The sequence below is a fragment of the Onychomys torridus genome, chromosome 2 (genome assembly GCF_903995425.1).
Source record: "Onychomys torridus chromosome 2, mOncTor1.1, whole genome shotgun sequence".
NCBI lineage: Eukaryota > Metazoa > Chordata > Mammalia > Rodentia > Cricetidae > Onychomys > Onychomys torridus.
Window position 1 is genome coordinate 21,276,243 of NC_050444.1, and position 22,842 is coordinate 21,299,084.

Here is a 22,842-nt window from a genome sequence, read left to right on the forward strand (position 1 = left end):
TCCACTGTGGTTGAGAAGGTATGGTGGCATGAGTGTGAAGCAGCTGGGTACATTGCATCTGCAGTCAGGAAGTAGGCAACTTGGCTTTCTTCTTAGTTCAACAAATCATTGTTTTTCCTTATACTTATAAATGATTTTTCTACAGAAAAATGTTGTGCTCCTTAGTTTATGTATCCTATTCTAGACAGTATGCTTATATTCTTTGTTAGGTATGCTTATACACAGAAGGTTCAAATTAGCTCTACAAGTTTCTTTAAATTTTATTTTTACAATTGTTTCGTGTGTGTGTGTGTGTGTGTGTGTGTGTGTGTGTGTGTGTGTGTGTGCTACATATGTAAAGGTTAGATACAATCTTGTAGTACTGAGTTACCTTTTACCACGTGAGCTCCCAGGGATTGAACTCAGGTAGGTATGCTTCCTTACCTGCCAAGTTGTCTTGTTGACTGAGCATATTTAATTCTTGAAGCATAGCAAATACAGACTATATTTAAGAACACTCTTGCTATTTAAAGAAAAGATTGGGGACATATTTTACTATTTTCTTTTTCTGAGCAGCCCTCTCCACTGGTTCCAGGATTTATGAAGCAACCATACTAAATCTGACTTTTTTCTTCTGAAGGAACAAAATATAATTTGTGGAATTTTCCTCTTGAAAACAGTGTGACAGACCACAGGTATAGATATTTATATATTTTGTTTATCTCTCTGCTTCTCTGTCTGTCTGTATGTCTGTCTCTGTCTCTATATCTCTGTCTCTCTGTTTCTCTGTCTCTGTCTGTCTGTCTGTCTGTCTCTCTCTCTCTCTCTCTCTCTCTCTATATATATATATATACACATACATACATACATACATATACATATATATTTGTTAGAAACTAATTTATTAACAAATTTAGCAACTCTAAAATCTTGGGACTCTGTCTTTCTCAGGCTTACCAATCCAAGTGTCTTGGGGCGGGGGGGGGGGGGGAGAAGATAGTATTATTTCACCAAATGTGGTATGTGTTCGCTATACACAGTTTTGCAGTTTTGTGACTACAAGGAAGGAACCTTCAGTTAAAAAGTAGATCAGGCGCCGGGCGGTGGTGGCGCACACCTTTAATCCCAGCACTTGGGAGGCAGAGCCAGGTGGATCTCTGTGAGTTCAAGGCCAGCCTGGGATACCAAGTGAGTTCCAGGAAAGGCACAAAGCTACACAGAGAAACCCATGTCTCGAAAAAACAAAACAAAACAAAACAAAACAAAACAAAAAAATGTAGATCAGGCACTCAGTGTTTGAGTTTGGGGAGAAGAATCAAACAGGAAGAGTGAATTTTAACATAACTAAATGAGAGCAGTAAAAATACTACGGAGTCAATTAAAATGACTTGTAAGGTCAGTGAGCAGTGAGACATAAATGTGAAAAAAACGATTAAGGTTTGCTGAAAATATAAAGAGAATACTGTTTCAAGTTCAGTTTACTAGACTTCCAGGGGACATGCAATTCATGGAGAGGAGACAGGTAAGACTTACTGTTGTATAATCTAGATAATGTAAGAAACAATCTCTTTTCTTCCCTCAATAACTTCCTTTCAGCAGGCATAAGTTTCTACATCTGAGGCCTCATCACTGGCTTATAAAATCGGAATGTAACTGTTGATTTTAGTTCGATGTCTCTGTGAGATGCATTCTGCTATCCAGACGATATTTCTCATCTCTTGCTCCTTCAACTTTACATATGCATAAAACACACCATAGTGGAATTGCCTGTTGAATGCCAGCACATTCATTTGCACCTAAGAAAGGAAAAAGGTGACATGGATCATCAGCTTGTCTACAGCATACTGCATTTATGAAGTAATACACAAGCTAGAAATGTTTTCTGTTTCTATGGTGCTCATTTGTTCTTAAGTATAAGTTAGACCAATAGTGGGAGCAGAGGTAACTTAACACATCTTAAGGAAGTGTCACATGGACTAATGTAGAAGGTATCAACTTAGAAAGTAAATGTATGGACTAACAAGATAAGCTTTGCTTGCTAACACTGTAAGCAAGAAAGATATGTTTGGGGAATGTATGTTAACTTTGCAGTATTATATATCTGGCTTTCAGTTTATGGGATGGAAAGAAAACAGAAGAGGTAGATGGTCCATCCATCCTGCTGCTCTGCAAACTCTAAGTGACACAGTGAGAAGTGGAGGGCACCCCTGTTCCGTACAACAGACACTAATTTTTCCTGAAAAGAGCAGCTTCCATGATGGCTCCTTTATGGTGCTGGTACAGACTGTGTAGTTTTTAAAGATCTCTAAAATGTTGGATTATATGCCTTGTTTCCATTTCTTTCTATGAAAGCAATCTGTTGGAAAATGCCCAATGTCTAGGTACAGACAAGTTCCCAAGATGCATACAGTGACATCCCAACTCTGAAGTCTGGTCCTTTATTAGTATCAATCAGGTAGCCATGGATGGGCCATCAAGTAAATATACTAGAAAAATTCTCTAGATTTGTGGAAACCAACTTGATTGGGAAAAAATAAATTTTTCTTTATTAAGTAGTGCAGTAGCTAAGGACTTGACTACAAGTGATTAAGTAATCTGTCTTTTTTAGGAAATGAATAATCTAGGCTCTGGGTTTCCATATGACTAATTCCCAAGTAGGTATAGTTGTGCTTGCATTTTAACTATGTAGAAACGCTTCCTACAGGTTACATGGATCAGGGCATGAGAGGAACCATACTAAGAGGAGTTAGTATCTGTGAGGACATTCTTGCTTTCCCTTTGTAGTTACTAACTATGGAAAAATCACTTCTAAAGCTTCCACTAAACATACATCTTGTACGGGACAATTTATGGGAAACTATGTATGAGCTGCAAGGCTCTGACCCTATGTGATAATGCACAATGTTAACTGAAAAGCATCATTTGTCCTGATGAAATATAAAAAGAAACTCCAAGCGAGAAAACATTTAAAACCCATGACAACAACAACAGCAACAAAATCATCTAAACATTTCCACTTCTGCCATACCTCTCGCTCATAGAACACATCTTCCAATGTCTTTCCCCCACTGCCACCTACAGCCTCAAACAAAGGCTTATAAATCTGAAAAAGAAAGACAGGGGTTTAAATGTAAAGAATATTTCATTTCTTACAAATGCATAGAAATACATTTTCTTGGCAATATAGCTATTGGTAGTGTGTTTGTGTGTTTGTGTGTGTGTGTGTGTGTGTGTGTGTGTGTGTGTGTGTGTGTGTACCTTAAAGAAAATTTGTATAGAAGGCCTGAATGCTTTTGGTCAAGGCTTTCACTTCCTGACACCCCCTCTTCTCTCTCAAATCCAAACAACCAAAGAGGTGAATGAAATTCTCACATTGTCACTTTTGGGCTGAATGGGCTACAAGCACTGGGAAAAAGCTATCTTTTTCTCAATGTACATTGTCATTTTCACACATAAAAACATGGAACTTAGTGAACTCTTACAGTTTGACCAGTATAGGTTTGTGAGTTCCTTGAAATGACAATTGATACATGTTATGGAATTTCAAGTGCAGAAAGAGTGGAAACTGGGGAGAAGCTCAAATTTTAACACTATACTCAAGAGTTGCCCACAATTATAGATGAAATACTAAGAAGGTTTATGTATACTGTTTGCTGACTTTTTTACTGGAAGGATTCAGAAACCCACAAGGAAACACCAGGGTCATTCCCCCCCCCCCCCCCCCCCCCCCAGAGCTGAGGAAGGAACCCAGGGCCTTGTGCTTGCTAGGCAAGCGCTCTACCACTGAGCTAAATCCCCAACCCCCAGGGTCATTCTTAAACTGAGGAAGTGAACTGCAGGTACACATGTGACTGCCCGCAAAGCTGAGGAAGTGGGTCTGGGTGAGAGGAATAAGCATGTGTGAGGAACTCCAGCCGGTCTTCGAGTGCTGAGGAGAGCAGGAGGAGGAGAAGCCAGGGAGCGGCTCTCTTCCTCTCCCAGTTTCTGCCACTCAGCAAAGCGGTTGCGAAAACCCACACATATTCCATATACTCATACAGTCCCTGTTTGTGTCGTCTTGTGTTCTGTCCTGACTCTGTTTCCCCAGTGGGTACTTGAAAGGAGCATTGAGGTCAGGCTGTTTTATGTAACTTTGACATGAACTCTCACTTCCAGGAAATTGCTGCAGTCTCTTGGGGAAGTTGCTTTATAAGGTGCTTCAAGACATGCTCAGATAACCACTCCTGGGAGACTTATACAAGGGCTTTCTTGGCAGGACTCTTAAAAGGCACCAGCTTGGACTGGAAACTTGAAGTGTTTCTCTGGGAGGCATAATTACAGCAAGAGGCACTGCTCGCTGCCATCTGGATATCACTTCGGATGAGGTGTCTAAATGGATGTGTGAGCTTCTAAAGGGCCTGTGCTGAAGAAATGCAAGGCACTCGGGGTGCTGGTGAAATCACTTACTCCATAATTATCTGCTACTCTCTTCATCTGCTCAAAGTCTTCAGCTTGAGCTAACAAACGCAGCCCCTCAGGATAGAGCTTGCCACAGGTGGGGAAGAGGGTCTCTCTGTCTTCTTTGCTCAGTTCAGTGCCAAATGAGTTCAGAGTGATGATTAAAGCCCGTCTGTCGGCCTCAAACTGAAAGGGAAAGACATGAGAGCAGCAAATCTAATAATCTTTTACACGACATGCTACATGCAGAATTGTGTCTCTGAAGTGATCTACTTCCCACGTATAATTACAATGTAGGCATGTGTTACTAATGTCCCTGTAGTCTTGAAAGAGAGTCATTTGTTTGCTGGGGAAAACTGCACAGCCCTGTGATGGCCTATGACTCTTGAAACCCTAACAAGCTTTATTTCCCAGGCTCCCTGCAATGAGTTACATGTTGCTCTCATGTAGGTCACAAGAGTAATAAATGTGTCTTCCATAAAAGTGGTAATAATGCCACTCAAGTTCAGTAATGGAAGGGATAAGGCAATGCAAGTGAAAATGTCTGCCAGGGTGTTTGAACAACAAAAATGTGCATCACTACATATTACTAACCCCTTCTAATTGTTCTCGTCACTATGTTGGTGTTATTGTTACTGTTTGTGATGATGACGATGCCAATGTTAGTTCCTGCCAAGCTGGCTCAGTGATACAATCTGCACACCCCTTAAAAGTGTCAGTCAGTCAGTCACAGTTCTTTATTTTTGCCCTCTTGCTTGTTCTGTCTGTCTGTCTGCTTGCCTGTCTATCTCGTGTCCCCAATCTGAGACAGCCTTTTTCTCTTTCACTATCCTCATCCCCCTCTCCCAATAAACATCTTGCACTAACTCTGCTGCATGTGGTATGTTATCTTAGTGGCATACCTTGGCAGGGCCCATTGATGGTACCCACTTCACAGCGATTTATCCCTTCATCCACCCCATCCCTCATGCATGTCATACTAGCTCTACCATTGAGCCACATCCCTAGTCCTATTCATTTTATAGAATTAAACTTTATACTATAGACCATCTTTATTTTCATGGTTTGGAATTTTTTTAATGACCCACCATCTCTGATTCTGTAGCTAAGAAACATATGGCGTGGGATGATTTATCTTCTTTGTAAGGCCTGATTCTTTATGATCCTTAAGTAGGTCAGTGTGTACTGATGACCTATGTTGAATACTATAGGCTGCTAAACTCCTGTTCCATCAGTCCTGTTTCCTGTAATCATGCTTTCTTGAGATTTCTTTCCTACTCCTTTGTTCTCCATGTTTCTGCTGTCTCTCAGTTTTTCTTATATCCACATTAACTCTTCCATCTTCCTCTATTCTTTTTATCCTGAAATATATATCTGTACACACGCGCACACACACACACACACACACACACACACACACACACACACACACACACACATTTACCTTTCAACCTGCTGAGTCCAATTCATGCTTTTCATATATGAATGGATGTGGGGTCATCCACCAGGGCATTGGGGCACCTACCAGTGGCAATGCCACACTCCTATAGAAAAGTAATTCTCTTCTCCAGCAGCTACATCAACCACCAATAGCCTCTCAGCAAGGGGTTGGGCCTCAGGTACTCTTCTCTACTCCACCCTGAGATTTTAAATTGAGATAATCTCATGCAGGTCTTGTGTAGGTAACCACAGCTGCAGTGAGTTCATGTGTGTAACAACTGTCATGTTCAGAGGAAAGCATTTTACTGCACACTTCCCTATCTACTGGTTCTTAAAATCTTTCCTCCTAGGCCCCTTTCCACTCCCCCAAGGATATTGGTGGGCCATGCAAAAGGAGGTTGCTGCAGGAGGATCACATGCCATTTGGAGGATGGTTACAATTTAAACACTGGAAGCCACTGGAAAATTGGATAGACAGGTAGGTAGATGGGGAGAACCAGAAAGCACTTCACATGCCAGGTGAAAAATGGATGATATCTACATGAGCAAACTGGACGTGGGGGGGTGGGTAATAGAGGGAAAGGTTGGGGGGGGAAGAGAGCTTAGGGGAGCGGGAGGTCACAGCTGGATCAGGAACAGAGTGGGAGAACAAGGAAAGAGATACCATGATAAATGAAGACATCATGGGAATAGGAAGAAACAGAGTGCTAGAGAGGTCCCCAGAAATCCACAAAGATACCTCCACAATAGACTACTGACAGTGGTCGAGAGAAAGCCCGAGCTGACCTACTTTGGTGATCGAATGGCCGAACACCTTAACTGTCATAATAGAACTCTCATCCAGTGACTGATGGAAGCAGATGCAGAGATCCATGGCTAAGCCACCCAGGTGGAGCTCCAGTGTTGGGCCCTAGCCCCCGTTCTTGGGGAGCTGTTGCCTTGCTTGCTGACCTTGATCAGATGTCCTCCCTATGCTAATTCCCTGCTGGTTTCATTCCTCCTAAACAGCTAACCGAAAGTTCCTTGTTTTCGTATCCTGCATATTGGTGTAATGCTAGAATGTAAAACATCTGTAGCGAACATCTGCCCTCCCAGGTTCTTCACTGTGCTGTAAGCCTGTATTTAAGGCCTCCTCCCTCCTTCAAGGGCATTCTACTGAGATGAATGACCTGCTGCCTGCCTTGTCTCTCTTTTTAATCCTCAGCCCCTCCTCAGACATGGTGAAAGGGTGGGCGTCGCTACACTCCAGGAGTCCAATCGGCGAGAGAGAGGAGAGACTATATGAGCAAGAGATATTGAGACCATGATTAGAAAAAGCACAGGGACAAATAGCCAAACTAGTGGAAACACATGAACTGTGAACCAATAGCTGAGGAGCCCCCATGGAACTGGATCAGGCCCTCTGGATAAGTGAGACAGTCGATTAGCTTGAACTATTTAGGAGGACCTCAGGCAATGGGACTGGGACCTGTCCTTGGTGCATGAGCTGGCTTTTTGGAACCTAGGGCCTATGCTGAGACATTTTGCTCAGCCTTGGTGTAGGGAGGAGGGGACTGGACCTGCCTCAACTGAATCTACTAGGCTGAGCTGAATCCCCAGGGGAGACCTTGCCTTGGAGGAGGTGGGAATGGGGGGTGGATTGCAGGGAGGGCTGGGGGTGGGTGGGAGGAGGGAGGACAGGGGAATCCATGGCTGATATGTAAAATTAAATTAATTATAAAATTAAAATTAAAATTAAAAAAGAAGAGATGGCTCTGACTGTATGTATTATTCAAATCTCTTCATTTCCTATCCCTTGCCTTTGTAATAACAAAGTTTGTTTCTTATAGTTTATTTCTTAGCTTGTAAGCACATGTTCCACTCCATACATCTGCATGCTCAGGTCCTTGAAATCCTTCATACTTACTATGTCATTCTTAAATCTGTCCTTGTACTTTCCCATTCCCTACTCTTAACTATTAGAAGAGTCCTGGTTTTTTTTTTTTTTAATTTTTTTGTTCATTTTTGGAGTCAATGCCTATCACATAGTAGCATGCTGTCTACTGACTCTAACAGAACAACCTGTATGATTTCATCACCTTTGAATTCTCTACAATATTTTCTATAGTGATGCTACTTGACGACGTGGCTCAATAGCTTTGAAATCAGTGAAAGTTTACTAAAAATACAGACTCTCAAGGCACAGTCGAAAGTTAAACCTACTGAACCACACTGTGCCTTTTGAGAAGACTCCTCAGCTGTTGACCAGCAAAGGACAGCTGCCAAGAATGGCCCTGAGCTGTCCTTCATCACTTCCCACACTTACTAGCTAATAACAAGGCCAGGCTTGCACCAGCGCTCCTGGAAGGCTTGTGTTAGAACAGGTGTTTCTTATCAGGAGTGTGAGCATTCCCACTGGTCCTTTTGATCGCTCTCACGGAAATGATGGGTGGGTCAGAAGCGGAGTAGCCTTATTTGGAAGCAAAGGCAGTTACATTCTGGCTCCTGCATATAATCAGTCCAGTAAATCATTTTAGAACTTCCAGGGAAAAGAGAAGAACTGCAAATGGGATTTTTTCATGGCATTAGAATCCTTGAAATGAAAGTTAGAGAAGTTAGAGTGGGATGAGCAACATGCAGGTCGTTGTCCCTGATGTGCTTTGGTATTCTTTCTAGTTGTAAGATGTTAGAATTTTAAGGGGAGAAGTATGACAGGGTAGACAGCATTGCAGATATCCAATCAGCAGAGACCATGCCAGAGGAGGTCGCTGCAGGAGGGATCACATGCCGTTTGGAGGATAGTTACAACTTACACACCTAAGGAAGCCACTGGAAAATTGGATAGACAGGTAGATGGGGAGAAACCAGGAACACTTCACATGCCAGGTTAAGAAGAGATGTATCTGACTGACTATAATGGATTATCAAAATAATCCCTTTATTTCTTATTCCTTGCCTTTGTAATAACAACGTTTACTCCTTATCGTTTATTCCTTAGCTTGTAAGCATGCGCTCCATTCCATACCTCTGCATGCTGAAACACTTCTTGCACTGAGTGGGAAGGAGTGTTCTCATTGAAAGCTGTCTTTATCATAACGTGTGCTTCTATTTCCAGCCTACTTGGATGTGAATTCTTTTTATACTTTAATGTTCTTTATTCCTTTTGTCTGAAGGCTCTTGGTATGATGTGTAGCCTCACAGTGAACATCACTCTAATTTAAAATGTTTAAATATATTGTTCTTTGATCACCTTTAAGCAAGTCTGACACAGCATTCCTTTAATTTTTCAAGCGTCTTAGAAAGCCACTGAGAGATACATATTAAACACTAAGTACAATCTGTGCCCTGGGATGAACCCTAGCCCCACTTGATGCCCACCCCAATCTCCCATGCTTCTGTGGGTCAATCTTCTGTCAAGAGGACCTCTGAGCATGGGTGGGATCTGAGGTGATAAAGACAAAATTTAAAAGGGTGTTAACATCAACTCCAGAGAAGACACTGACATGGTGTCCCACACATAATCAAATTCCTGCTCATTGTATGTTTTGAACTATATTCTTTTTGCTGGAAGCTGGAATGGTGGAGGATGGCTTAGGTAGCCTTTGTTTTAGGTTTTGTTACTGGACTGGACATTGTTAATATACATAATGGAGTTTTTATCTGAATTTGTTAAATGTTAATGGACTAGACATTGTTAATGTAATTCTTGGCTGTATATATTGTATATACTTATTGGATAGTTTTTCTTGTATTAGTTATAACCTTTTTTTAAATTTTAGACAAAAACAGGGGAAAATTTTTTTTTTACCTCAAGGCAACTTTATTAACATACAAATAAAATCACATTTCAATACAAATAAAATATCACTATAAGGTTTTTATAAGGATGATGTCACTGTGAATAGAGCTATAATGGACGGTAGTGGCAATCCACAGGGGATTCCTGCTGTTCAACGTTCCTTCTTTGGAGGAAAATTGAGTGGATATTATGAGAATATTTATAACCTACCAGTTGCTAGTAGTATACGAAATATTCAGTGAATTATAACCTATTTTCTACATACCCATCAACATGAATCATAACCACACATTTATAGTTATTTCGTCTGGTTAATTTTTGCATGGCCAGCAATGGAATCCAAGGCACCATGTGTTAGGTAAGGTAAGTGTTCAACTACTGAGCTACAACACTAGCTTCCAAGGAAACACTACTCTTAAGACATCAAATGACATTGCTTATTGAATTTTCAGATAACTTCTGAGATAAAGAAATACAACATGGTCAAAGCAAGGACAAGTATGTAAACTCATTTGGCAAAGACAGAGCCAAAGAGTCCTTCTTACCTCAAGAATGGGGCACATAATTTCTGCTGTGACATCACCGTGATCCTTGCAGAATTTGTAGAATGCCTCAAGGTAAGACTTAGAAAGAAGGGAGATTATAAACAATGAAATAAGTAATTTTACTTCTAGAAATTTCTAGGTCATCTTTTCATAGCTGTAATGGAAATGGAATTGTTTCTCTCATAGAAGGATATTCCATAGTAAATTTAATAGAGATTTAATATACCTGTGGCCCAGACAGAACTCCATAAAAGAACAAAATTGCACTTATCACAGTGCCTTACTTAACAAGCATTTATGTAGTTAATTCTAGCTATTCTTACAAGAGTGCCAAGTCATTTGCTGAGCTCTGCAAATGATTTAGTAACTCTAATATGAAATCTCGTCAGACACATTGTCTTTGACTATGTGAATATATTGGAAAAGCAGAACCTGTGTTGTAAGGTTAGATTTCCTGGGTTTGTATTCCAGCTCTAATATTTAACTAACTCAATATTAAGTTATTTCCATCAAGGAAGCCTCATGTCTCTGCATCTTTCAGGTTTATATGAGGAACAAGAATTATACAAATCACAGCTTTGCTATTAGATTGAGTTAAGGCCCATGAACTGCTTAGAACACTATGTTCTGTTATATCCCAGGATTGCCTCCTTACAAGTGTCTCTTTATAAAATAAAAAATGCCTATAAATGAAATACTTTTGAGGGGACTATGTATTTGAACTTAATATACTATTTACATACCACAGTGGTATATATTAATTTACTGTATGAGAGTGTCCACTAGCAAATTTTCTTGTCTTATAGTACATAGCCTAACTGTAATGGTGGCAACACAATCCAGACAATCTGATGTGCAGCAGCACATATGACATAGCGTTTACCAGTTGTTAATGCTTTCACAGGCTTAGATTCAAAGTTTTAGAATCAGATCTGTCAGGGGCCCACCCCCATTTTACCTTAGGTAAAGTAGAGGGAAGTGAGGAATATTTAGATAGAAATATAGAGGGAAGAGAGACAGATAGAAACACAGGATAGCCTTGGAAGGGCCTGGATCAAAACTCACCAGTCCCTTCTGTCTCTTCTAAAGGGCTATTTATAGAAATGTCAAGGGGTGGAGCAAAAGACTTCTCCCTAGCACAGCCAAGTGCAGACCCTTTCAAGCACCTGGTAATCATGCACGTGGTCAACCCATCCCCTTAGGCAGCTCTGCTGTATAAAGCAAGCTCAGCTCTCACTAGGAAACCTTTGTGGACTGCCACACAGATCTACAGGAGAGATGGTTGATATAAAACAAAATGCCTAGTATCTATACTGTTTGCCTATAATATGATTTTTTTCTACACATTTATCTGCCCATCTAAACATCACTTGTTGCATTTAAGGCATTGTACATAAAGCAAAGGATAGGAGAAACTGACATGTATGCATATAATTATAAATGAGCCCCCCAAATAAAAACTATATTCCAAATATGCATCATTTAATAATTGCAGAAGCTGGCCAATGAGCAAAGTAATTTTGTTAATAAAGAACTCCATTATGTTATATTGTGCAATCAAGAAAAATACATCTGGGAAAAGAATTTACCTTGTATAGTTTATTGCGCAGTAATTCAATATTCAGTTCATCAAGAGTATTTTCAGACATACAGTCTTGGAAGAATGGAGCTGAAAGCAAAGGTATATGAATCACAAGTGAGACTACAAACTAGAGGAAATAGCATAGCCCTACCATCCTGTGCTCACTGCAAATGAGAACTCCGTGCAGTAGCAATCCACACTGGGTAAGACAAACATTGATTGGGGTGGTAGAACTTGTTATTCATTAAGCATTTACTGTGTGTGAACCCTAGACACTGCTTGTTGTACCAAAGACTGGATACATATGAGCTTATTTAATTTTCACAACCTTGGAAACAGTCACTTAAGGCTTGCTTACTTTTTGCAATTCTTTCCTTATACTCTTTCACAACCTTGTAGAAATATTTACCACCTGCAACCCAATTTATACCTGGCACATTATTTTACTAAAATTATGTTTAAATTCATTTTCAAAGCTGTGGTGATATGAAGTGAGGAAAGTGGGGGTAAACTAAAGTGTCGTTGTACTGGGACCTTGTAAAGCTTGACTTCAGATTCACAGCTCACTCATTCCAGATTTACCTTGTTTCCACCAGGCTGCAATATCCAAGCCACAGATATTTAAAAGTGACCCAGCATTCCTTTACCTTTATAAAATACCTGTTTGAAGGGCAACTATTTTGGCTCTAAGTGTGGGCTCATGAGTAGAATGTGTTCTTAGCATGCAAAATACCCTATGTTTAACCCTGCTCCCCAAATTATTTTGTTTTTTATATTTTTTATATGTTTGAGTATTTTGCCTGATGTATATCTGCACCATGAGTATGTCCAGTGCCTGCAGAGACCAGAAGAGGCTGTTGTACCCCCTAGGACTGGAGTTATAGATAGTATGAACCACCACATGGGTTCTAGGAATTGAACCGAGGTCCTCCAGAATAGCTGCCAGTGCTTTTAACCATGGAAACATCTCTTCAGCCTTTAGTCCCCAATTTGAAATGAAAGCTATTCTGCCCACGACCAACCATGAATTGCTACCTCTAGACTTTCTGAAAGTGATAATGCTTAAAATTTTTCTCATTAACTTTTTGAACAATGGCATTGTTATCAGTGCTAAGTTATAGTGAAATTTAAGTCACTTCATAATTGATCTAGATCATTTGATAGAGGCTCCCAAGTAGCACATAGCAGTGCCATTTCTAAACTTCTTAAAACAAAATGCTCCCTCAGTATGACCTGAATTAGATAGGAGTTTAATATGAAAGACTAAGGATCACAGAAAGGAAACCCAGAGTTTGAGAGTGTACAAGTTCATCATTTCATTGCTGTAACCTGGTAGAAAGCAGGAAGATTTGGTGGCTGGGATATTAGCCACAGCTCCTTCCCTAACTTGAATGCCTTATAAATGACTGAGACCAGATTGCCTCACTTGTCTTCATCTGAGAAATGAGAAAGCAAAATTAGACCAATTTTTTATGTACGTGTGTATGTTGTATTTGTGTACATACTCTTATTTACATAGATGCCCATACACATGTGTGTGCACACAAGTATAAGTCAGAGGACAGTTTAGGTACCATTCCTTAAGAGCCATCCTTGTGTTTTAAGATAGGGTCTCTCTCACCAGGCTGCAGCTTGCCAAGTAGGCTAGGTTAGTGGTCCAGCAAGTCCTATCCAGTGCTGGCATTAGAAGAATGTGCCACAACACTTGCCCCCAACTCCTCCTCCTCCTCCTTCTTCTCCTTTTTTTTTCAAAAGTTGTGGCTCAAGCTCAAGTTCTTATGTTTGTAAGACAAGTGCTTCACCGACTGAATCATCTCCCCAGGCCTAGATGATTCGTTAGGTATTGTCTGTTTTTATGAAGCAGGGTCTCTCTGTGTAAACAAACCAACCTCAGGCTTGCCAACACCCTGCCTTAGCCTTCCACATACATACATATATATATATATATATATATATATGTGCCATCATGCCCAGCTTAGATTTCCTGTACAAAACAATGAATCTGTATAATATAAAAATTCATAAAAATGGTTCATATTGAAGGTATGTTTAGTAATGACTGTGCTAACATGCACAGGCTATTTTACACATAAGTATTCATACCTAATGGTGTTTCAACCAGCACAGCCTTGAAGAGATCTGAGGTGGTCTCTGCAATGTTGACTGCTTCCATCTCTGTGAAACGGCCCAATGGGTGACACTTGGCTAGAACTTCTTTCACAGATTTCTTTTGCAATGCCCCATTCATCAGTAAAATTACATTGTCTATCATATAGCTGCATCTGGAATAATACTCAAGCATTAGAGAAACATTTAATTGGGTGGTATGGTGATTTGTAGTTGAGCCCTGAAGAAGTCCACAGGTCAGTCTCCCTGGGAGATGATATTCAAGCTGAAATTTGAAGAATGAGTGGAGTTTTTGATGTAAAGGGCTGAGACCTGGAGGACAGAGTTTTCAAGGTTGAAGGAAGAACATTTGAGATAATACACACATACAGACACACAGACACACAGACACAGACACACACACACACACAGACACACACACACACACACACACACACACACACACACAGTCTGGATCACTGAGGTAGGCCCAAAGTTGCCTATGCTAGGTCATGATGGATAAAGGGAGGAGCTTGGTTATTAAGGACAGTGGTGGATGCTGAATGCTTTTCAACTATAGGGAGTGTTATGGTCTATGTATTTAATATTAAAATGGAAGAAGAGGTAAATACACACCTATAGAATGTGGTGCTTTACAAAATTTATTTTATTCGGTCTCCATAGCATCACTGTAATGTTGGCACTATTGTTGTCTCCATTTTCTAAGTGAGGAACTAGAGGCCCGGACAGAAGCAAATGTAGCCATGATAGCAGCTATAGCTAACAAATGGGACAGCTGAGAAGCAAACCCAGGCAGTCTGCTTTAAGGACACTATTTTTTAATCCGTGTGCTATGCTGTTTTTAGTGTTTAGGACCATGAGTAGATTGGGGAGTTCTTGGTTGAGAAGAGACAGTGAGGGAAGAAGACATTTTCAGTATATGTAGATATTCTGGACAGAATGAGTTTAAGGTGTGCAAGAGATAACCAAGAAAGAGCTAGAAAACTTCATAAGTGCAATCTAAAGATAGCTAGAGGCAGGGAGAGGGCAATTTAAAGCTAAAAGAAGCCCTGAGAGGATTCAGATCACTCCCTAGAGAGTATGTGTGCAGGCTAGTTTTATGTCCACTTGACACAAGCTATAGTCATCTGAGAGAGAACCTCAATTGAGAAATTCAACCATAAAATTGGGCTGTAGGCAAGCCTGTAGGACATTTTGTTACTTACTTATTGGTGTAGGAGGACCACAGCAGGGCTGGTGCTACTGAGTTCCATAAGAAAGTAAGCTGAGCAAACCAGTAAGCAGCACTTCTGCATCAGTTCCTGCCTCCAGGTTCCTGCTAAGTTTGAGTTCCTTCCTCGGCTTCCCTCATGGACAGAGATTCAGGATATGCAAGCCAATAAACACTTTCCTACCCTATCACAGCAATAGAAACCCAAACTAAGACAGTATGCAAAGGGTTCATTCTGTGCAGCCACAGGAGGAACCATGACATTTAAGGGTTAAAGGATATAAAGAAGAATGGTCAGATGGGAGGAAAGCAAGGGGAGTGAACTCCAGAAAGTTCTAGAAAGCTATAAGGAGAGATTACAGAGTGTCAATGAAGTTCTGGAAAGCTATAAGGAGAGATTACAGAGTGTCAATGACAACAGGTACATTAAAGTAGACACTGACATAGATATCCATAGACTACACAAACTAAGAGACCATCTAAAGCAGTACAAGTACTCAGTGGAGTATGTTTGTGGGAGAGTAAAGGGGGAGGGAGAAAGGCAGGGTTGATCAATGTATGTTTAAATGAATGGGAAATGGAAAGAATAAAGAGAGAGAGAGAGCTCATCCTACAATCTGACCTTAATGTAAGGAGAAAGTGGTCTTTCATTTAGAAAGTTGGTATTTGTTTCAGGCGAGAGAGAAGGGGAAATGTGTAGTACCACAAGAGGGGAGAAGCAGTGGAAAAAATGAGGTGACAGGTTGGAGAAGGGAAGGGACAGTCCACTCATGAATGAACAAAGGCCATCTAGTTAAACAATGGTGGAAGACTGCACCATAATGTAGACTTGGAAAGTGATACTTCGCAGTGGATTGCAGTGAACTTGGATATTGGAAATACTATTGCAGGAGTTTGGTGCATGGGTTACAGGCTTACTGAGAACCAATTCATTTCATGGTGGAAAAGTAAGTATGCCTTGCTGTGGAAAACCTGCAGTCTACCCCACGGAGAATTCTAACTAGTATTTGTGAAGCAATTATCCTTCATACAAGGCACTTGACTATAAAGTTTCTTTGCTTCCCAAACAGCAGCACCAAATTTAGACATTATGAAATTTTAGAATCCACTTTATCTGTTGAAAATGATACTAGTATGATATTGTTTCTTTAACTGTCCCTTTAGGCTCAATGGCAATTACCTGTCAGAGGATTTGCTACCACTTAATAGTGCTTGGTAAGCTTCAGGCAATTGCTGTTCCCCACAGCACCTCTGTAATGTAACAGCATATGCACTCTTGACATTCTGCAGCTTAAGTCAATGCTGTGAGGAGGAGTTGCCTACATGTAATGACCTGCAGAGGGTGCAGATGTGTGTATATTACATGTGTTTGTGTTTTCGCTAATACAGAAGTTGGCTTCTTATCACAAAAAGCAAGAGTAGTACAGATTGGGTTGAATTTTATTTCAACTCATTTTTTGAGTGTACTTGTTTCTAAAATAACCATAACATCAGTTCTCATAGCATTGTTTAGGAAATGAATGGTTAGGGAATATCTCTTTCCTGTCCCTGCCTTCCCTCCTTGTCTCCATCACACATATACACACCACACATCAGTACCATCCAGCTGTTGGAGGTGGGACATTGCTTAGAAGATAACTTTCTCCTGCCATAATATCCCTAAAGCTCCATGGCCATGAATATGGTGGCTAGCTTCAAGTCACCTGGTTATCTACCTAGTTCAAACTCTGGCTTTACACAATTTTGTTCACAGATAAATTTAGATAAGGTCGTTGACAGACCCAAGATTAGTACTTACTCTGGCAGGGTAATTTTTACTATTACTTATAGTCTATACCAACATCCCTGTTTTTAGCCCCTTTTCTAATAGTTGATTCTATGCCTCTGATATCAGCATCTGGAGAAATAATAGTATAGCCATTCAATTTCAAAACTACTTGAAGTTGTTAAAAGTACATTTTTAGGCTGAGCATGGTGGAACACACTTGTAATGTTAATACTTGGGTGATGGAGGCATAGGACCACAAGTTTGAGGCCAAATTGAGCTATATAGTGAGACTCTACTTCAAAAATTATAAGTAAGTATTAGTCATTACAGAGTTTGTATTATGTGGCAAGAATTTTGCATGTTCTCATTCAAGCCTCCTGACAATTTACTGCTGAGACTTCACAGATCTGGGCAACAAGGCTAGGGCTGGGGAGTATGTACCTTCAGATTACCCTGCTCCAATCTGACAAGAATCTGTTGGCAGTCATGTTAACCTGCCTTTCTGTGATACCTCTTTTCCATTCCAAGTATACATCACTTGCTCAGGTTGTATACAATGCCCACATAGCACCAACTGCAGAAAATAAACAACCACTTTCAAAGCCACAGCTTCAAGTCCTTTGTCCAGTTCAAATAAAACAACCTGCTCAAACCAGACAATACTTTCAGCACTTCCCTTTGGTCTTAGATTTGTTCTCTGCTCTTGATCTTTCTTTAACTTGTTTAAGATCTTGAGAATACCTAAAACGTATTTTTTTTTTTTTTTTGTACAGTAATGACCAAATTCTGAGCTGGAAGCACAGTGGCTGAAGGTAAGCTAAAAGTCACAATTTACTGAGTTAGAGAAACTTCCTTTTATGGAAAAAAATTTCAATACTTCAGTGTCATTAACAGCAACTGTGAAATAGCTGCCATTTGCTAACTGCTGTAGGTATGAGATAGAAAAAGGTGAATGCTTTCTAAGGAAGACACAGGTCAGTAATGATCTGAAGTGTCTATGAACTTGATAATTTTGGGAGGACTAATCAGATGTGGTACAGGGATGCCTCATTGCTAAAATATGTCTTACCAGCAGCTCAGATTGTGGGTGACTGGGAGGAGCATTCATAAAGTATAGCTTCCATTGCATCCTGTCAACAGTAGATGTTAACATAATTTGTCATTTGGGTGTTGACCTTGATCTTCTGGCTGAGATAGCACTTGTCAGATTTCTCCAAAGTAAAATTGCTCCATCCAATCTTTCCATGTTCTGCCTCTTTAAAGTTTCTACATGAAGCACCCCTGGGAAGTGTCAATGATGATTATCTCCCTTCAGCACAGACCTTCTACAATAGTTATGGGGATTTTCCCACAGGGGAGATTTATTCTTTCTCCTTTACTTATTAATTAATTTAATCATTTGTTTGCACTAGTTTGATCCATGGTATTTATTTTATCCTGGGATGACAGTTCGATGCCCCTTCCTTTAGTGTGTTGCTTAGATGGTTGCAGTTTTCGCCACTGTGAGCTCATTCCGTTGGTCTGATGTTCCCTGCACATGCCTGTGTCATTGTGGTTTGGTTCTTAGCACTTCCTCCTGTCCTGGCTAATTCTGCACATTTCCTGTCCCAGTCCTAGAAGCAGCCATTTCTCTGAGGAAATCTTTTCTTCCTATTTATGAGCTAATTCTCATAAATTAGAATTAATTTATGAGCTAGAGCCACCGTCTGGGCACTTGTTGGACTTGCTGAGAAGTTTGGCCATCTCAGCTGAGAGAATGAAGTACCGTGTGTGTTCTCAGCACAGATGCCATCCTAGTGCAAATCACTCGGTACCCACCACTCAGTGATATCATCCAAGGTTACACATTTCTTCTGTTGTCGAAGCAGAATATTAACACATCTCAGTTCTGGAAAAACCTTGTATGAGTCTCAAATCCATAGATTTGAGAAAATGTTCTTTGCTTCTTACAAGCACAAATAATTTTATTATGGATTTATAATGTAAAACTAAGTAGATGCATGCTTTTAATTTATATAGTGTTGTTCTGGAATTGAACCAGGCTTCAGAGATGCTGTGGCAGTCTCCTGTCACCAAGCTGTTTTCCCAGCAGGATCCGAACTCTTGTGCTTCTTTTTGGTGCATATGACCACTCCTTTTCCCACAGGCACCACAGTCACATGAACCACAGAAGCATACAACCCAAATGCCTCTGATCCGTTTCTCCTCTCTTTGCAATCTCTATTCTTTACCAACAGCATCACTGCTTTCACTCTTAAAGTAACAGCAACCTCCTTCCTCCTTCAAGGTCAAGCGTACATTTCCATTCCTTGTATATGGGCACCTTTTAAATTGGTCTATGATTACCTCTTCAGCAAAAGATAATTTAAAATAAAATTTTTTAAAACTTTTTTTATGTATAAGGATATATAGCCCAGTGGTGGAGTGCCTGCCTAGCATGTACCAAGGTCTGGAATGTGGCCCATAGAACTGAAGGGGAAAAATAAAGTACACAATTGATCCCAGCACTGGAGAGGCAGAGGCAGGCAGATCTGTGCAAGTCTGAGGCCAGCCTGTTCTACAGAGCGAGTTCTAGGACAGTAAGGGCTACACAGAGAAACCATGCTTTGAAAAAACAAAAGGAAAAAGAGAGAGAGAATAGAGCAGATGTCTGAGGAATGTTCTTGGGCAGAAGTGAGACTCAGTAAGAGGCTGAGAAAAGACAGGAGTGCCAAAAGGAAGACTGTCATCAGAGTGAGTGGCCCGAGGCAGACAACCGCAATGGCCTGGGTGAGGTGGGAGTGTGCTCAGCACCCCGCGTGGTTTTGCTGGCACAGTGGAGTGGGTGTGAGACTGAAGGGGAGTGCAGACAAGTGTCAAAACAGAGGGAAGTAGAGCACTCCTCTAAACAAATCTGGCACCAGAGGACAAGAAGGGCCAGACTTGGTAGGGCCACGGGGCAAATTAAAGTAAACCATGCATATCAAAGCAGTTTGTAAATCATAATAGGATTGTCACATTAGAAGGAGCCGAGGCTTGGGAATGGATAAACAGGATTCTAAGGCCAGCTCTGCAACTTAAAAGCCAGTTCACAAGCACTCCATTTCCTCAGCTTAAGAATGGAAATATTTATTCAGTTTTGAATGGTTGGCCTCAGGATTAGTCATAATAAGAACACATGGGAGAGGGCCTTGTATTAAAGAAGGCCATGCACTCTGAGAAGGGATTTTCTTACAGATTGGTCTCTGTAGACAAGAAAATAGGAAGTGAAAAACCACATCTTTAATGTGAAAAAGTTTACAATGTTTATATCTTTTTATTAAGCTTGGGATTTCCTCATATGTGGTTTTACATTTACTTCTAAATAAAAGAATCTTTTCAAAATCCACCCTTCCTTTTGGAGGGTAGGAGGTGGGGAATGAGAAACTGAGCAGTCATGTAGAAGGCTGAGACAGAGAAAAGACCGTGAGCCATGGTGGTGAGACAGTTCAGGGGCTTTTACCTGAGTTTAATCTTTGGAACCCACCGTGGAAGGAGTGAATCAATTTCCCAAAGTTATCCTTTGACATCTACATGAGTGTGCCTGTATTCATAACGAAAATTAAATTTTAAAAGGGACCTGAGCTGGTAATGCTTTGGGAGATTAGCTTCAAGTGCTTGATATATAAAATTTTGAAAAATCAGTTGCAAGTTTTATTCTCTCTCTCCTCTCTCCTCTCTCTCCTCTCTCTCTCTCTCTCTCTCTCTCTCTCTCTCTCTCTCTCTCTCTCTCTCTGTGTCTGTGTGTGTGTGTGTGTGTGTGTGTGTGTGTGTGTATGTGTGTGTGTATGCGTGCGCGCGTGGCCAATTCTGCACCTTCGACACCTTTGAACCCTTTGTGTCTTTGGGTGGTCATTGTTCTAGATGATATTTTCTTTAAGTAAATGTTCAATGTTATTTTTTTACTTTGTCAATGAAATCATTAACTTCAATACATTATTATTGAAGTATATTATATGCATAAATGAAAATGTTATAATGAGCTCATTATACTTTGTAATTAAGATATGCTAATATAAAACTCCCAACCTCAAAATGAAAACAGTGCATACTAGTGTGTTGGATGTTTTTGCTATTTTAGGGGCCTGCCACTTGACCCCCAAATAAATCACATGGAGCCTTATTATTATTTATAAATGTCTGGCCTTAGCTTGGCTTGTTGCTAGCCAGCTTTACTTAACTTATCCCATCTATCTTTGGCTTCAGGGGCTTTTACATTTCTCTATTTCTGTATACCTTTTCTTTCCTTCTTACTCCATCTCTGGCTGTGTAGTTAGGTGGCTGAGTGACTGGCCCCTGAAGTCTTCCTCCTTCCTCTCTCATTCTTTCTTCCAGATTTCTCTTTCCATTTCTCTTCCTCTCTGCCTGCTAGCACTGCCTATTTCTCTCTCCCCCATCGCTATTTGATTTTCAGCTCTTTATTAGACCATCAGGTGTTTTAGACAGGCACAGTAACACAGCTTCACAGAGTTAAAAAAATGCAACATAAACAAAAGTAAACACACCTTAAAAATCATACCCTATAACACTAGTGGCTGTCCTAAATGACAGCCACTTTTGTATATAAAAAGACTTGAATTCATTTTTTAGATGGGAGCGCTGAAGACTCAGTCTGAAATCCTTCCTTTGGCCTCAAATGAACAGTGTATAACTTGGTGATTATACTAGATATATGGCCTAAAGGCATGCAACTGTGACGTGGCTTGATTCTGGAAGTCACATCTTTATTACACCGATTTATTTTATGGGTTAGGGTTGTGCACGCTATGGTGTGTGTGAAGGTCAGAGGACACCATGAGGCAGTCAGCTCTCTCCTTCCACTGTGTAGGTTCTGGGGAGGAAACTCAGGTCATCAGGCTTGGTAGACAAGTGTCTTTACTCAATGAGCCATCTTATGGACATCTTTACATCAAGCTTGATTGCTATAGTTCCTTCCTACCTAACAGGGCACACCAACATCTTTTCATCTGGACAGTATAATGCATTGTGTGCTCAATGACAGTTGTCTTAGGTGATTGGAGTTCTTAGTTATGTTGGCTAGGTCATGTTTGCATACATGGGAAGCAGAGAGAGGAACATACCATATAATTTCAGATACAACTGTTCACTAGCAGAGGTTTGGTGTGTGTGTGTGTGTGTGTGTGTGTGTGTGTGTGTGTGTGTGTGTGTTAGTATTAAGTTTGATTTATTTTACAAACAATTTATTTTATCTCCCAATGAAACTCCTCAGTGAAAGGTTCACTCATACAGGCTGACCTGTCATTCATTCTGACACAGACAGTAAGGGACACATTGTATCTCTCGACTTAATAATTTTCAAGTGAAGGTTTGACTTGATAAACATTTAATTAAGTCATGGAGTTGCTCAATCCAGACCTAACGAGATGTGCTGCATGGGGAAGTCCTGACATTTTGTATGATTTGCAAATACACTTCTGAGATTCAGAATACACAAACATTCTGTTTTCTCTGCAGTTTTGGTAACATGTTTTTGCTTCTCTGAAGCTTCTCTTTTTTAAAATAGAGGAAGTGAAAATTAATTTTTCAGAATGATTCAATTTTTGTTGACACATTCATTGTTTTCTTCTAACAAAATAAAATATTGAAAGATTACTCTGCATTTAGCATTGCCTATAATAGCAAACATCAAAACGAGAATGTTGCTCACTGCATATTGCCCAAACTCCAGAACTGTTAACCTCTTTAGTATTTATGATAGTGACCAGAATTGCTGAAATTTGTATTTGGAAAATTCATAATAAATATAAAATAGGTAACACAGACAATGTCTATGGTGCAGTACTGTTGTCTAAAACAAACAATAAAGCTAATGAGATAATTTGTCCTTTTATGTAAACGTGTATATCTGAAACTTTTCACATGGAATATGTAGGAAAGACACAATCAACACATATGCATGGTTATGATAGAACTTCAGGACATAAGTACTTAATATGT

General features: G+C 40.2%; 1 protein-coding gene across 1 annotated transcript in view; it reads right to left on the minus strand.

Annotated features, from left to right (window-relative positions):
• Positions 1–1,260: 1,260 nt before the first annotated feature.
• Positions 1,261–22,842, minus strand: part of Atp6v0d2 (ATPase H+ transporting V0 subunit d2) — a 40,037-nt gene continuing 18,455 nt past the window's right edge. Inside the window, exons 3-8 of the mRNA XM_036179085.1 lie at positions 13,865–14,043; positions 11,769–11,848; positions 10,180–10,257; positions 4,426–4,602; positions 3,008–3,082; positions 1,261–1,775 (exon numbers count right to left, since the gene is read on the minus strand). Coding sequence (XP_036034978.1) covers positions 1,614–1,775; positions 3,008–3,082; positions 4,426–4,602; positions 10,180–10,257; positions 11,769–11,848; positions 13,865–14,043 — 751 coding nt within the window. The 3' untranslated portion in view covers positions 1,261–1,613. The remainder of the gene's footprint in view (positions 1,776–3,007; positions 3,083–4,425; positions 4,603–10,179; positions 10,258–11,768; positions 11,849–13,864; positions 14,044–22,842) is intronic.